The 17,710-nt window shown below is 36.0% G+C and overlaps 1 protein-coding gene across 2 annotated transcripts in view; it reads left to right on the top strand.

The window, feature by feature from the left end:
- LOC113239209 (LIM/homeobox protein Lhx2-like) overlaps nucleotides 1–17,710 on the top strand; it is a 75,090-nt gene that overhangs the window by 42,130 nt on the left and 15,250 nt on the right. For both annotated transcript variants that reach the window (XM_026476102.1, XM_026476103.1), the window contains exons 4-5: nucleotides 7,241–7,477; nucleotides 8,054–8,205. In XM_026476102.1, the coding sequence (XP_026331887.1) occupies nucleotides 7,241–7,477; nucleotides 8,054–8,205 (389 nt within the window). The remainder of the gene's footprint in view (nucleotides 1–7,240; nucleotides 7,478–8,053; nucleotides 8,206–17,710) is intronic.

The following is a 17,710-nucleotide window of genomic DNA, read 5'->3' as shown; positions in this document are numbered from 1 at the left end:
AAAATTAAAATTCTTCATAAATTGACGTACCTATAGGCAGTATTAGCTGCCCTAGGCCCCAGACCATGTAGTCAGTACCAGCATTCGTTTAACGATTTTTGAGTTTATCGTGATCCGACAGACAGACGGACGTAGTGATGTAGTGATTATACATGACTTTATAGATATGTAACATATCTATATTTTTAATTAAATTTTTATTGAATTGATATTCAATTATCTTTTGTGAAATTACTTAGTTAATAGTAATTAGTTTGTTATAATTATTAATACAAAGATCGAACGCTCAGAAAAAACACTCAGAAATATGGTATGCAAGAAGACCGGATCGAAGGAATTTTTTCTGAGTGTTCGATCTTTATATCTACATATATATTTTATTCCTAAAATGTACGAAAGTGATTTAGGAAGATTATTGTTAAACGAGGCGGTGCACTGCGGTTGAGTTATTTCGTGTTATCAGTGAATTTTTTGGCCGGATAGGCCGCCCTACGCCCGGACCTACTGGGTCTTAGGGTAAAGCCGCCACTGCCTATAGGGTTTATACGTTGTCGCATGTCGAATTGACGACATCGGGGTCCCAGCACCAATTTAGGAATCAAAATTGTCTGAATCGGTTCTGGGTGTTTTCTGGGTGTTCTGGGTGACCTTGATTGGGAATTGCCTTGTTTGAGATCTAGTAAATAATTGCATAGCATATTTTTTTAAATCCAAAGTGCGTCGTCTAGAGGTGTCTGTCACGAGTACTCTTCTTTTATAAAACAATAAGTGGGCATTAGACTTCCTTCTCACCTTGATTAAAAGTGACGATGAGTTCGACGACGGAGTCACACCTAAATAATCTCTATTTACTTTTCCCATGAAAGGAAAAAAACAAAACTAAATCAAATATGAATCGCTGTCAATGTGACACGTTGTGTACACTTGCTATCGCGCTAGGTTATACCGTTCCGGGTATAAGTTTGCAAGCAGGGAATTTCACTCTGTAGCCGATGGCCATACAACGTAGCACATCTTTAGAACTCTATTCTAGCAGAAACATGTCCACACGTACGTTCATAAAGAATGCGACTATGATTTCTTTGTTCAAGCAGGTGTAAATTAGAAAAGGCAGGAATAATGACGTACCAAGCCCACTCCGTTTGAAAATAAAAACAAACACCACCATAATCACGAAGCAAGTGTCAAGGGGCAAATCCGACATGATTTGGAAAACTTACCCCAATCGGCCCACTTGCCCCTCGACATATGCTATAATTGTTTGTGGTACAAACATATTATTACAGCGAAGAGCCCATTGATATTTACGATATGTTACGTTGAACAATAGAATTATTTTTGCTATACAGAGGGTTACTTTGGAGAGAAAAGTGAAGACGCCAATGTAGTCGTAAATTAAAATTTAAAAAATAAAGAGGTACATAGTATTTGACGTGTACAATACAAAAAGAAGCAAATTAATTAATTATATAAGGTGTAAGACTCAGTTGTAGAGGACACGTAAGCACGTTGCCTTTGCTAATATTCTGCCATAGCACTAATACACTAAACTTAGAGGCTAAACGGAGAAACTTTTTTTAAATTTATTTATACAAAATACACAGAACAATAAGACTTAAAGGTTTTTTGCGAAGCGAGAATGCATCGCTTTTGTTACAATTTTACAGACCCAAGTAATACTTTTGTAATTCTTGTTTACATTTCCTAACATTCATTAACATATCTACATGGACCTGCACAGGTGTTTTATTTAGAATGTCAGGCATTATGTACTCTGCGGTCCTCATACCGTATGCGTTAGTACTTCTAGGCAGTTGATATGTAGGTAGATACGTTAAAGTACGTAATCGATTTGGCCTACTCGTTTTTGTTAAGACACTATAGTCGTCATCAAATAAGAGGCCAAATTTGACACTTGTCATCGTGACGCGAATAGGGATGTGGACTAATTATATCGTTAATCACATTATACGATTTTCACGAGAAATCGATTCAAAATTGTAAGAGTTTCTGACTGTTTACATTATTTAAAAGGCCAAATCGTGCAATCCTGTTAAAATTATTTCCTTTACAGAATTCTTTGCAATTCTGTAGCAATTCCTCTTATTTTCGTAAAATTGTCCCACATTCCGATGAATTGTATCCAATTATTTTAATTTTGATTTTATAATATTCATAAATGGTTTATTACATGAATTTGGCGTAATTAAGTAGGTTCATCGATAAAACAACTACATTAAAAGATTAAATTACCTAGAAACCAAGGATTTCTTAAATTTTCAATTATTCGGCTGGCAATAAGTTGGAAGTTGTCAATGTCAACAACAAACAATCTCAAATAATGTTCATAATTTTTTCTAATATTTAAAAAAATATATTTTTTCCGAATAATCGAAGTGACTCGGTGAAATTCGGTGATTAATTGCTTACAACACTATTATTTTAAAAAAACAACAGCTTGAGGACGTAACTGTTTTCAGGACATTCCGGGGTAACTCAAAATTTCATTTTATTTTGGAATGCGAAAACAGTGCTTCTAATACGTTTTGTCATATTATATAATGTTTCAATAAAATTTATGTATTTTTTTTAAACTCAATTATGCTAATAATTGTTTGTTTATTGTTTCGTTGATCGCATTCAAAGTTACATAATATCGCCCTCTTTAGCTGTCAAATTTGGCTTCTTATTTGGTGACGACTATAATATTTACGAATTTGTCGAACATTAGTAACATGTTTGATTTGTCAAAGACCGACATTACCTTACAGTGGTTAAAAAGGCCATGCATATACTACTAGGCTAATTAAAATAATAGCCGTTGTCTTAATTTAGTAGCAGTAGAATTCATTGTGAAAGAATTCGTCCAGACTGACTTTTTTCGACCTTAATTATTTCTGTCGCCAAGCAACAATTCTCACATTACTTCCGTTCCGATTTTGAATAATACAATAGTGTATTAACTAAAAACAAATTACTCACTTCCCGCAAAAAGATCATTAAAATTTATATGTTATAGTTTATTACAGACACTTAAACAATTTCTCAAATATATTTAAAAATAATTTCATGTTGTTGAATAAGGATTAATTTAGTCAGAAATAGCTCATAAAGTGTGTCTCATTTTGAGTTAAGAGATATCTTTTGATTGTTTCTTACAATATTTTAACGACGGTTTTTTTTGACGTGTAAAGAATCAAATTTTACGTTCAGTAATGACATAAAATTAAATTTCACATATTTTGAGTTACAACACTATTGTAATAGCAGTGCGATATGTTGATATCATAATAACCTAACCTCAGTACAGAGTACTAAAAAAACCGACCTCAAAAGTCATTCATCCCCAAGTTTACCACCCAGTTAGAGGTCGAATATTTTCTTAAAATTTAAATGGGACCACTTTCAAGAAACCCTCTTTGCAACAAAAAAAAGAATCATCAAAATCGGTTCACAAATGGTGGCGTTATCGCGTAACATACACACGAAAAAAAACAAACAGTCGAATTGAGAACCTCCTCCTTTTTTTGAAGTCGGTTAAAAAAATGATATAATAATCTCAGTACAGAGTACTAAAAAACCGAATTAAAAAGTTCGTGGAATAACATGTTTTTTTTTCAGGTTTTATTGAAATTGCTTACCGGAAATTGCGCGACACCGGATTAATCTCCTACCTTGCCACCCTGAGAAGTGGAATAATTACATCAAATTGAAATGGAACCCCTGCTGAGGTCTTTCAAAGAGCCTCTTTCAGAATCATTAATATCCGTTCACAAATGCCTTGTTACACCAATAGTTATCGCATAACATACGTACAACAACAGTCCAATTGAGAACCTCCTCTTTTCTGAAGTCCGTTATTAAAGCATCATGTGATCATTTACCATATGTATATTTCAAATTATAACTTACCAAAATATATATGTATATAATATGTAAACAAGGCTATATTTTGGTCTCATCCATAAAATCGATAAAATGATAAGTTTTCAGGAGTGACGTATTTAGTAGAGCATTATAGAATCTTTGAACCTCACTCCTGAAAAGTAATCATTTTATATATTTATTGGATGAGACCAAAATATAGCCTTGTTTGTAAGATGAGAAACCTGCATCCCGGGATTGCTTGTCAGATAGAAGTTACCAATGATACATGTCAATGATTTTATAAAACTAAAAAGAGTCCGCACACAAACAACTTTCTTCTAATAAATGATCCTAAAACTTTTATATTTTTCGATATAAAATTTCCGATTCGCTCGTTATTCACGGTACATTTTTTACGGTAAGTACTTAATCGTATATTTTTCCTTCTAATTTAAAAATATTTTCTTTTAAACGAAATTTGATAAAAGTTTGTTTTCGACAACATCATCGCCTATATAAATAACCATCCTGTTTATTTTTCTATAAAACAGATTTATAATAAAAGAATTCCTCTTAGATTCTTTCCTAACGACGACATAGCGTAATAACAACAGAAATTCCTGTCGCGCTCGTTATCGTTTTCTTGTTAATTCTTCAGTTGAATTTTATTTATTTAGACATTTTTATTTTAGTAAAAGACAATATTTTAGTGTAGGTATAGTAGTGCTAGGGCATAAGAGTTATTATCAACAGCAGCCCTCAACGACATCATTCGCCGGGCCTTAGCCACTGTTAACGTGCCCGCTATACTTGAACCAAGCGGCATGTCGCGAACAGATAGCAAACACCGAGACGGAATGACTCTCATCCCTTGGAGTATGGGCTGGGCACTGGTGTGGGACGCCACATGTGGCGACACACTTGCCTCATCCCATCTCCAGCACACCAGCAAGAGGGCTGGCTCCGCAGCTGAGCTGGCGGAAAGAATAAAAAGTAATAAGTACCAGAGTCTCGGCTCCGACTACCTATTTACAGACTTTGTAGTCGAAACCCTTGGTCCGTGGGGTCCCAGTACCCTTCATTTGTACAAAATTTTATAGAAAAAATTAATAGACTGTCTGGGAAACCTAAGGGCCGGCAGATACCTTGCCCAACGCATTAGCATAGCAATACAAAGGGGGAATGCTGCCAGCATCTTGGGCACCATGCCGCGGGGACCCAATTTTATTCATATAATTTAAAAATCCTAATTTTACTTTCTAGTAGTTAAGCTCTTATTGTCTTTTTTACCTTACCTGTATATTATCTTAATTAATAAAATATATGGACAGTTTTATAAAAAAAAATACATTCGTCTGCTTGCTATTTTTAACCGACTTCAAAAAAGGAGGAGGTTCTCAATTAGACTGTATGTTCTTTTTTTTGTATGAATGTTACGCGATAACTCCGGTATTTGTAAACCTATTTTCATGATTCTTTTTTTGTTGGAAAGGTCCCATTTCAATTTGAAAAAAATCATCCACCACGAAGGGTGGCTGTTCACGCATGAAGATTCATTTTTATAAATAGCGCCTAACTTTAATTTAGGAGCAATCACTTTAATGATTCATTTTGCTATTTCTTCAATCCAAGGCGTTTTTCTCTCAATATACTTTGAGTAGTGAGAACCGATTTTTATTATCTCCAGTGTCAAGTCCTGCATAGTGGCGAACTAGGGGATATTTCAATAAAAGTTAGCAAATAGACGTAATTCCACGTACTGTTGAGGTCGGTTTTTTAGTCCTCTGTACTGAGATTATTGATCATATTATTGACATATACTTACAATACATTCATGTACTCTTACAAAGTCAGTGTGCACGTTAAACCAAAAAATAATAGTTCAAGGAAGTGATGGATAACCCTGCCACACACACATTTGCGTGTGTGCAGACAGCACCTTGCCACCGTCGTACGAAGTAGCCTAGGCGTGCTGGTGGCATGGTGTACGCCTTAAATCGCAAAGATCTCAGGGACACTGCCGCTGCGCCTGTCGTCCTTAGATAATGTTTGACAAGTCAAATGTGTCTGTAATTTTACTAGCACCCTTCGTAACCGGAACGCAGTAAGAACTAGGTAAGGTGTCAGTACTTCCCTGGACGAACTCTTTCAGAAGGAGCTCTGATGCTGCCACTCGCCTTTGGCCATACCGTATCATGAAAGCTTGCCCATTTGACGTTTGTGTCAAAATACGTTAGTGAAGTCGAGAGACACGTCTTGTTACAGTAAACCGCTGCGGTCTCACCCGAACTTGCGATAACCGAGAAAGTCGCCTAGGTATACTGGTACTAAAAAGTGACAAGTTTTCTTGTTCCTGTGTCACAGACTAGGTCCAAATCATTTATTTTCGCATTATTTTCACTTGTTCGTCCTGTCAGTTGGTTTTAAAAAAATTAGGTACCGAAAAAATACCCTTCCGGCTGGTTTGGTCAGAATGACCTCCTTTTCCCAAAATGATTGATTTTCTAAATGTCTCTGTTTTTAAATACAGGGAAATGGAGCTGTCAAAGTAGGGTACAGTCAGTGAAACTTTATTGTAACTTAAAATTATTAACTAAACGAAAATATAAAATTCTCTCACCCCAGCACGGAGTTACAAATACAGGTTCACATGTGCCACACACAACGACTTTTATATACTATGTTGACAACGGTATGAACTTGAGCAGCACGGTAAGAATTGAGCTCCTGAAAGGGATAAAGATAAATAAAAAATATTTTAACTTTACGTAATGTATACGAAATGAAACTATTTTTCCGGATTTAAATCGCGTATATTTGTTTTTTCAAATAACCATGTTAACCATGACCAAGTGACATGGTTTGTTTGAAAAAAAAAATCCGAAAAAGTTGTTTCATTTCCTATGTGTAACAATCGCGAAAATCTAAGAACACGTTTATGAAATGTAATTATTACTTTTTTTTTAAAAAACCGACCTCAAAAGTTCGCGGAATTACGTCTATTTGTCGCTAAACCTAATTCATCACTTAGTTCTAAAATTCCAAGAAACGTTATTTCGGAAAAAAAATTGAAACCGAATATTACTGATGATGGAATTGAAAAAAACTAATTGAAAACAAAAATAAAATGCTGAATGAATCTCGCGAATGATGGGATTTTTTTTATACAAAACAATTAATAATATTTAAATCCGGAAAAATAGTTTCATATCCTATATCAAATCGTGTTTTTACCATTCGCTATTTGAATTACGACTATATTTACGACAATATTTGGTTTCATCGTATCGGTGTAAACAAACTGAATGCAGAATATATAGCAGACTTCAATACTGTTTTTGTAGTTCGTCATAATAGTTGTCAATTGTTGCAGATTATTCTGCGTGAAACGGTGCGCTCGCTGCGGAAATGGCATCACGGCAAATGAGCTCGTCATGCGAGCTCGGGAACTTGTGTACCACCTGACTTGCTTCACTTGCGTAGCCTGTGGCACACTACTATCGAAAGGAGATGTGTTCGGGATGAGAGGCGGTATGGTGTATTGTCGGCCGCACTACGACAGCGCATGTATGGATGAATTTTGTGAAGACGACATGAGTAGCATCTACCGGTGAGTTGAAAAATTTAGAATTTTTAATATTGATTGATAATAATGACTGTTGTTTACTGACGAATGATGGCTTCCTCATATCAATCGACGGCTACCCTAGGACTGTTTCGGTTAATAATAATATCTAAATGTATGACATGAAACAAATTTTTCTGGATTTAAATGGCTTGTATTTGTTTTTTTCGAACTAAACGTTTCGGACCATTTACGGGTCCCACGGTCACGGTTGACTGGGACTTGTAAAAGACCCGAAACGATTTGTTTGAAAAAACAAATATATGCAGTTTAAATTCCGGAAAATAGTTTCAGTTTCTGTGTATCGCGAAAACCTAAGAAGTCGAAATATCTAAATTATTACGGTTTTATACATATCGACCGTGAATGACGAAAACAATGTTTTTCTTCCTGTAAAATTGTCAAAATTGAGATAGTACCGATTGCCAGTTCACAGTCGATATTACATGTTTCGTGGGTTAAACGTGTGAAGTCCCGCATTGATAAACTCTTGAATGAGAAGAGAACCACGCCTAGCAGTAAGACGTATAAATAGGTTGATGATGATGACATGTTTCTCAGTTGTCAAGATCTTCATAGTGAAGGAGATTCACCATCGCAGTACTACACTGGGGCGCCTGGTTCCAAAGGCCGACCGAGGAAAAGGAAGGCAGCCCCAGGATCTCCAGAAGATATGCAAGTCCAGACAATGAGGATGGCCAGCTCCGCATTAGGTGAGTTAAAATATTACGGCCTTATTATAATCGCACCATTAAGAACCATCGTTTATCTGCAAGAAGTTATTCCGTTTTTGTAGCATTATGAACAGTTATAGCTTCCACAACTGTTCGTATTTATGTTGAAGATATTTTGTAATATTATTTTTTTAATTGGCAAAAATATCATACATTAATTTAATACCCAAAATTGCGTTGTAGCATAAGCGAATTGACAATTTTCCAAGCGAATTTCATAATCTTCGAGTAATTAAGATACTGCCTCTCATAATTATGATAGCCATCGACATGAAAAGAGCTTTTATAATATTTTCTTTCCTTATAAATTTAATTCCTTTCGCACTGCTTCGTTTTTTCTGGCAAGAAGGAATTGCAAAGACATTTCAGACTGCAGCATTTTTATCAACATTAAATATGTAAGGGACCGCAACAATATCCCATATTTAAATGGACTAGATCCCTTGAATTTATAGAAACCTCAGAAGGGAAAGAACGGGTGCCTTCCCCGTCCCAGATGTCAATTCATCCCGCGTATAATAACTAATGAATAGGCGACTTGCAGTCAAAAATAAAGTCGTCCCTTTCTCTCTCGGTTGGTTGATATAAGATAGAATGGGAGGCTCGTGGTTTGGAGCGTTGGGTCGGCTTGTAGGGTTAGTCTGGATTATTCTTTATAGCGTCGAAATGCGAGGCAGTCATTGAAGTGAATTCAGGTTGTGACTCCTCGTCCCTATTAATAATGGAGTAGTTGAATGGACCGGCGACACAGAGCCTATTGACTTACATGAGTACACCCATTGCAGGCCTGTCACAACACGGTTAACAGGAACGTTGCCGTATTTGTGTTAGAATAAAATACTGCAAGTTGAATGTGGTACATTCAAACCGATTCAATCTAACGCCCTTTGTGATGAATCGTTAAATTTGAGAGTCAATCAAATGACCTGAGCAAGTGAGCGTCCAGTAAACTTCAATTTGGAGTTTCAGTGCCAATTAGAGTGGAATTTGAATGTGCGTAAAACTGGAAGTTAGGCAATTTTTATTTGTAAATGATAATATAGGAATAGCCTGGTTTTAACCTGGCTTTTACATACCAGATGGTGGACTACGTTATACGAAATAACTGCGAAAAAAACCTTATGTCAAAGAACTATACTAAAGTCCTCAACAGGCTTATTTTAATTTACTATTGTGTGGAATTAGCACCGCACATATACAGGGTATAATTAATGAACGTACAAGCTGTTTATTTAAAAAAAAAGATTTATATACATTCTAATTGACAACAATTGAATTTTTACTTAATAAGTTTTTTTAAATAAATTTAATATTGTCAATTAATAATAAACTTGAATATAAAAGTATTCATTTTACGATTATGGGAAATTAAAAAAACATGTGGTGAAAATAAAATGATCCCCGTGTCAATAGTTATTTATTACGTGTATACTATAATAAACTCATATAGTCATAAATTTAATTATAGTTTTAATTTAGACAGATAAGATATAAGAATACAATAAAAGCTTAAATACTAGAAACTAAAACTAGGATGAAATAAATTGTATGAATAAATTTGGGTCCCCGAGACAAGGTGGTCAAAAAGCTGGCTCTATTATACACACATTAATAATAATATATATATAATAAATAACGCACACACTCAACATAGCCCCGCACTAGGGAAACCCTGTGTCGCGGGTGCCATGGACACACATATAGACAACCACAAATTACACCCAAACTCACGAGAGAAATAATTGTAATCCATACAACTATTTCCCTCGGCCCGGGAATCGAACCTGGGACCTCTGCGTGGCAGTCCGGCATGGTAACCGTTCGGCCACGGAGGCAGTTTACATTAAAAGGGTCTAGGGATCGAAGTATTTTTTGAATTATTTGATTACACTATTAAAATTAAATTTTATATATAAATTTATTAAAATATGAAATAGACAAAAAAACAGCGGTGTTAAGAAGATTAATTTTCAAATATGATTTTCAGTAATTGGCAAAAACGTGTTTTATTCCTACACTGACACTTTTGATTAGTGTATTATAATGTCGTTATTTATTATGCCTCTTAGTTATTATTTGTTATCACAGAAAATATATAAAACTAATACAGTAAAGTTACATAACACCAGCCGCTCAGCACATTTAAATTAGGCACCACACTACACGTATCTACGATCTTTCCCACGTAAAAAAACTTTTTGAAAACTGTTTTAGCAAAGGAGGACCACTCGAAACGTGACGGTTACAAAGGCAAATTAGCTCTCATCGCGATATTTTCAAACCGCGTGCGCATAGCCATCGAGACGCAAAACTTACGTAAACAGATATTTTTATTTATTTATTTATTTATATACACCATGAAAACGTACGTGTAAGAGATACTTGCACTGTTTTGTCATATAATTTTTTATACAGTACGTTATAGCATTACAGGCGTATAAGCGTCAAAAACTTAACATTAAAAATAAAATAAAAATAATGAATAGAGAAAAACAGTAAACAAAAACTATTTATTATCTAAGAGATTCCACCCTCATAGCAATTTTCAGATAATAAGATCTCATATTCACATATGTTCAGAAAAGTAAAAACAATTGCAACGTTATTAGTATCATTCGTCAAACTGATTCCGTTTTTAAGATTACAAGTCGCTTTGTTGATTTCTTTCATCTTTTCCGACAGGGTTCTTTTTTCATTGGAAAAATCACAAAGCAAACAAAAGTATAAAATAATACCCTGTATTTAATATCGTAGCTTTAATAAGCGCCTGGCTTCTGCGCCTTCTGTTGTTTAGACAAAATCAATAAGGCATTGTGAATGGCGTCGCTCGAGAAATCTTCAAAGGAAAGAATATAAAAGGAATAAAATAGAGATTTTAAAGGTTTGCTGCCAGATAGCGATTTTATATAAAAGTTCCGATTTCGTACAATAAATGTGCACTAAATGAAACAAATTATTACGACAAAATATCATTAAATTTATTAATTACACCAAAATTAACTAATAACAATGTAGTTTTTTTTTGTACAAGACTTTTTTAGTCTTTCTATCGCTATTGTTTTAGTCGTTTATTAGCAATTTTATTTAAGATATTTTCCTAACATATAAAGAAGTTATTCATCGACAAAATATCTTTTAGTACTAGTTGATGGAAAGACACTTTGTTCACGTGTTCATAGTCTAATTAACACTGGCACTAATATTTATTTTATTCACTATAACTTAACTACATTAACTCAAAAGGTGTAGTTTTTGTAGTATTGTACTATCTTGTAGCTGCCTCTATGTTCAAGTCACGATGTAGTCTAAAATCGTAAGCTTCGTCGTAATTTTTTCGCAATTTTGGTACAGACATAGATGGAACCTAGGAGAAGGACATAGGCTACTCTTTGTTACAAAAATAAAGGGAGTGAAATAGGGCACGAAGGATTGTATGGAGAACCAATAAAACTATGAAAATTTATATAATATAGTAGGCTATTCGAAATATTTCTTGTGCGCAGAATAAATACTCCGAATAGCTAGTAATTAATAATAATAATAAGTATTGGTTTCTGGTGTGGACTCAATAATAATAATGTTTGTTTTTCACCACAAAATACAACAATGTAAATCTTAGTAGATACGTTACGGTAGCATATTGTGAGAACTGGTGCTTGATGTAGGTATTTCACCTGTATTACAAATCACCAGGCCCCATCCCTTGAATAATGATACCTACTTAATTGCTAAGTAATAAGGAATAGATGAGTAGATGATTAAATTTATTAAAACAAAATAAATGAACAAAATTAAAAACTAAGTCTAGACAGTACTTAGTGTTAGCGTGCGAAGTAGATGCGTGTGCGTGTGTGTTTGCGTGCGCGCTCGTATTTGTCTGTGTGTGTGTGTTGTTTGCGTTATGAGTGTAGTGTTTGAATATGTGCCTACATAATGTTTATGTATGTATACATACAAATAATAATAATGTAAACCAAACTGCAAAACTTAATTTACAATTCCAATTAAGCATTCAATGCTGTGACTTTGGGAGTTCCACCGGTCTCTGAACACTCAGGAGTCCGTTGGTGTTACCGCGGAGGCGGCTAGCATTGAGGAGTGACGTCTTCTCATTATAGCATACTAGTCCGCGTACGAGACGTACAAACATCCCCGAAGCACTGCATTAATGCGGCAGCCCCACGGAACCCTGAATGCGTTTATTATATTGGACCCGCAGGTCACTGCATGTGTAGAATGATTGACTATATGATTCGAAAAGCGAAATTTTAACTAGGTTTGTACACCACCCAACCTTCGGGCCAGCACGTTACAGTATCCTTTAAATCCTCAGTGGCCCAGTGGCCCAAGTGACCCAATTAATAAATATACTTTATAATCCAAAACCATTCCCATACATTTAAACGACTACTGTCACTTCTCACAAAAATAATGGTGATTTCCTGTTCGATATGTAAATTTAATTATTCAATGTAATTGCCCATCGGGCAATCACAGCAATAACTGTTTAGAGTATAAAGACACAACTCCCGCGTGCACTGCAAAGAATTCACGAATTTATTTCACCAATTTGTTTTACACATTGAAATATTTAAGAGAGCGTAAATTAGACTTATTCGTTAGTTCTTCCGTCCTTCGCATATTCAACTTTGGTTAAACGTGGTTTATCAGCGACGAAATATCGATCGGTTTGGTTCTAAGACATTTGATAAGTAAAGGGTGGCGAAGGGCTTTCAAGTTTGAGTAGGTATATAGATAAGGACTACGTATTTGTATTAAAAGTCACGTGCATCGTCCAATAGTGTCTGTAACACTTTGTTAATTTATATAACAGTAGAGTCTCTTTACTATCATTTTTGTATTCCAGAGTAGCTAATAAAGGGATATTTTTCACGATTTTCGAGGTTTTGCGCGATATAATTGACAAGGTTATAACGTATAAAGCGAAAATGGCGGATTGAGCACACGTGTGCGGACCTCCGCATACTGTTGGCGCACGTGCACGCCCGCTAAGCATTTCTACTGCGTTTATTGTTCTGTGCGTCACCCAGAGATATACAGTTGAAAATCCCATGTGCCTGTAAATTTGCGATATCAATGGTACGTCTTAGTTTCCCAAAAGTCTATGGGTGTTGGTACACATCAAATGGATCAAACTTTCACTGTTTGAACAAAGCTAGATATCCTCCGGTTCCTCCAGCCGTTTAGATTATTGGGAACTGGAGAGACGCCGTTTTTTCGGCGTTAGGAAGTGAGCGTGACTTACAGCTCCGCCACGAAAGAGGAGATTTGGTAGTGGACTCAGAGTCAACAACTTAGCGGTGTCAGCCGTTAGTTGCGCAATGCGCAACGTGAAGCGAGAGACTGTACGTGCATCCGGAGCGCTGAACTGGTCGTTCTGTGAACCGGATGAAGTCTGTGCAAACGGGCTGATCTGGGGTCATGACCTGATTGCGTAGGTGCGGGCTTACTAGCACAGGTTATAGTATCCTTCGTATAACTAAGAGGTAGGGAGGGTTACTATAAACAAAACTTATGTAGAAAAGATAGTGGGAGAGCTATTTTAACCCGACGACAGATAATCTCGTAACAACATTATCTATTCTTTGACCACGAAGACTAAAAGTAATTATCATGTACCCCTTTGCATCGTCGGGGGACCAGAGGTAGGCTAGGGTTCCACCCATATGTTGTGGATATTTCAAGGATTCGAATGAAGCGTTTTGCTTCCACATTTATATGGAGATGATGTGACGTCTACAGATGTTCCCTGAACGTTATAACTTGGTAATAATGCGTAATAATGCCTATTCACTCTCGCCTTGAAAAGGCTTTCAAGGCGAGAGTGAATAGGCATTATTTAGGTGTGCATACTACATCGTCGACTTCATCGTCACTTTGGATCTGGTGACATGAAAGTCTAATGCGCACTTATTATTTGATAAAAAATGTACCAGGCAATCATGTGTATAACCTGGTCTCAAAGTAGAGAATTCTGTGAGTACCAGAGCAACAAAATTACATTACCAAGAGCATCCAGACTGAGATCAGTTTAGACAAGTTAATTTCCCAAATTGTTACTATTCGGAATCGAAACCACTGTGCAAATTGCCGGTCCACCGAGTTCTATAAATGGAAGCAGCAAATATAAAAGCAGAAAAGTAAAAATATTTTACACAACATTTTTAAAGATCACGAGAAAGTAGTTCATTGACACGAAGCCATAACGGTCTTGATATTTTCTTACATTTCTTTTTTTGTAATATTTTTCGTCCATTCAATTCTTTATTGAATTTCTCAGTAATGTACAATATTTTCTTTCTTAAGCTGCAACGTGGAAGTTAGAGAGACAGTTAGTGTAGGACGCAACCTGTGTGGATACCGTAGCCCCTTCCATGACCTTGCAAGCGTGGTCGGCGCAGGCTTTGTCGCTAGAGCGGCCGGGAACCGAAAAAGGCTTGATGCGCTTTGCTTAGTGCTACAGCTTTGTGCCTTTTGGCGGTTGAAACCCTGGGTTTGGGGGCCACAGGTGAAACTTCTAGCGAACGCGGATCGCCTAGTAGAAACCTCCGGCGACCTAAAGCCTGGCAGTTATTTCCGTCAAAGACTAAGTTTAGCAATTCAAAGTGGAAATGTTGCCAGCCTTCCGGGCACGATACCCCAGGGTACGGCCCTCAATAAAATTTTTACGTATAAACTTTTCTACTTATAAATTTTAATAAAATAAATAAAATGTTTCTTTATTTGGGTATACGAGTACACCCATTAATAAATTTAATATAACTTATTACATTTGTAGAAGCGCTGCTGGCGCTGGTGGCGTTAGGTCCTGTTGGATAGTAGCAATGTAGTAGTAGCCTCCGTAGCCTCCGCAGCCTCCATACATCGTACTTAGTAAGTTTAGCAATTCAAACGTTGAAAGTCCAGTTTATAGGTATTTATTTGGTTTTAACAAATATATTATAATCTTTAAAATGTAAACTATATAAATATAGCTAGTAAACAGTTGAAAAAGATAATTAGAGATACTTTCGCTACCGCAATAGGGTAGAGAGTGTCGATGGAACGAAACAAAATCAGATTGTGAGGCAAAATGGAACAATTCAATATTTTTATTTAAATACGAGTAGAAGAAAAAACGATACGATACGAATGGAGAGAAGCGATATAAAAAGGTGGGATGACGATTTACAGAGGTCACACCGTCACACATTCACAATTAATTTGAATTGTATTAACGTAAAATTATTATTGTTAATGAAATAGATGACTGTGTTACGGGTTTTAAAGGGTAAAGGTGCTTGGTGTAATTACAGGCTCCTAGGACTTGTCAACTTATGTCTCAGGGTAACGGGCGCAGTGGCAATGCCCCTCAGATCTTTGTGTTTTAATGCTCTGACTAAAGTTATAACTAACTTGATAACTTGATTTATAGTCTACTTCTTGTTACATCATTTCATCGTTTATTTTAGCAGTTCGTTTCGCAGTATTTGCTTACTATTTGCTATGAAATTTCGTTATATTAGAGGAAAAGCTTTCACGAACCGAAATAATGTAAGAAACACCCGTTTTCCAATTAGATTGAATAGAAATGTTTCAAGCAACTTTGTTCAGGTGGAAGACAAACTCGGTGAGGTTGATATCTTTAATTTATTTTATATTTATGTCCATCACTGTACGCTGTACAAAGTACCTACAATTCGAATATAGCTTTCAAGGCAATGGAACAAGATTCGTCAATATTGGTGTCGTCTACAAGAACTAAACCATGCACAGAGATAGGTTATTAGTAGGTAGCATTTGACAGCTCGCGCTATGGACGTGGAAGTTCCGAATTCGATTCTTGGGGAGACCAATTTGGGAGCTTTTCTAAATTCTTTCCAGTCGGAGTGATCTGAGTAGTGTCGTGGAGTGAGTTCGTTGCACAGGTACTCATAGTACAGGGAACCTTTAGTTTGAAATCGGGTAATTGGTGTGCCTGGTTGGCGAGTTATAATATATACTTAATTGTTGGATATAGTTAGCTCTAGATAGTAGCAGTAGAGCACCTTGTGAAAGAGTTCGTCCAGGGAAGTACTGCCACCTTACCTGTTTCTGCCTCGCAGCAGTAATGTGAGCATTACTACGTTCTTCGTAATATCATGTCACGCGCCTGATGGCAAGCCACACGCCTGTCTATAACAGTTGCAGTGTCACTCAAAGTTAAATCGCAAGGATCTGAAGGGCACTGCCACAGCGTTACCCTGAGATACAGGTTGATAACTCCCATGTGCCTGTGATTTCACCAGCACCTTTACCCTTCAAAACCGGAACACAGTAATGCCGACATTACTGTTTGGTGGCAGAAATAGATATGGTGGCAGTACTTTGCTGGACGAACTCGTTCACAAGGAGCTCTTCTGCTACTATCCTCCTACGTCCTACGTCCTCTTAAAACCATCACATCACAAATGTGTTTGGTAAAAGAACTTATTTTTCTACATCTTGACAAGAGGCCTGTGCTCGACATTAGGAATTGTATTGGATGGTTACGAACCGAGTCAACTTGTTAGCTTGACCCTAATATATATTTTTTTGGGAGCAGGTGAACTTTCGCGGTTAGATAAGCGATCGGTTACTTTTATTTAACTAACAGTTAAGCGATTACTATTGTTTATAGTTAATAGTATTTTGTTTTTATTATCTCGAGGGGAATTTAGCGGCGTTTATTGATTTTTTATAAGACACTATTTTTTAATTAGCTTTGGGGTGTTTAGTAGTTTTGTTTAGTGTCAATGTCCGTTTGGGATATTAAAACAGGTGGCTTGATAATGAGGTTGTTTTACAGACCTTTTACTTTCAAGAAAAAGTTAAAAGTTATGCCACATTACAACTTAGTTTGCATAAATGATTTATCAGTGGATGATCGTACAAATAGCTATTACCGGCAGACATTCTAAAAACTTATGTCATTTAATAATGTAATAATATGAGTGACGAGTTTGTAATAATGTATCATATAAATATTATTTAAATAACGCTCGATTGTCATAATTTTACTTCCCATAAACGTATTTCATATAGTAATTCACTTCATATAATTTAACTGCCTCCGTGGCCGAACGGTTACCATGCCGGACTGCCACGCAGAGGTCGCAGGTTCGATTCCCGGGCCGGGAGAAATAGTTGTATGGCCTACAATTATTTCTCTCGTGAGTTTGGGTGTAATTTGTGGTTGTCTATGTGTGTGTCCATGGCACCCGCGACTCAGGGTTTCCCTAGTGCGGGGCTATGTTGAGTGTGTGCGTTATTTATTATTTATTATATAACCAACGTTTAATATAAACTTACATACTATATTTCATGTTTTTAACGATCACTTACACTAACAAAAATTTTTAATAACGGTCGTTAAAAACCACAGGTAAAATAACGTTATTTTATCAACGTCATTAGAAATAAGATTATTTGCGAAAAACGATATCTCTAATATTAATATTATAGT

The sequence above is a fragment of the Hyposmocoma kahamanoa genome, unplaced genomic scaffold, assembly GCF_003589595.1.
Source record: "Hyposmocoma kahamanoa isolate Upper Pololo Valley unplaced genomic scaffold, ASM358959v1 99702, whole genome shotgun sequence".
Taxonomy (NCBI): domain Eukaryota; kingdom Metazoa; phylum Arthropoda; class Insecta; order Lepidoptera; family Cosmopterigidae; genus Hyposmocoma; species Hyposmocoma kahamanoa.
The sequence above is the reverse complement of the archived record's forward strand: the minus strand, read 5'-3'. Positions and strand labels throughout refer to the sequence as shown.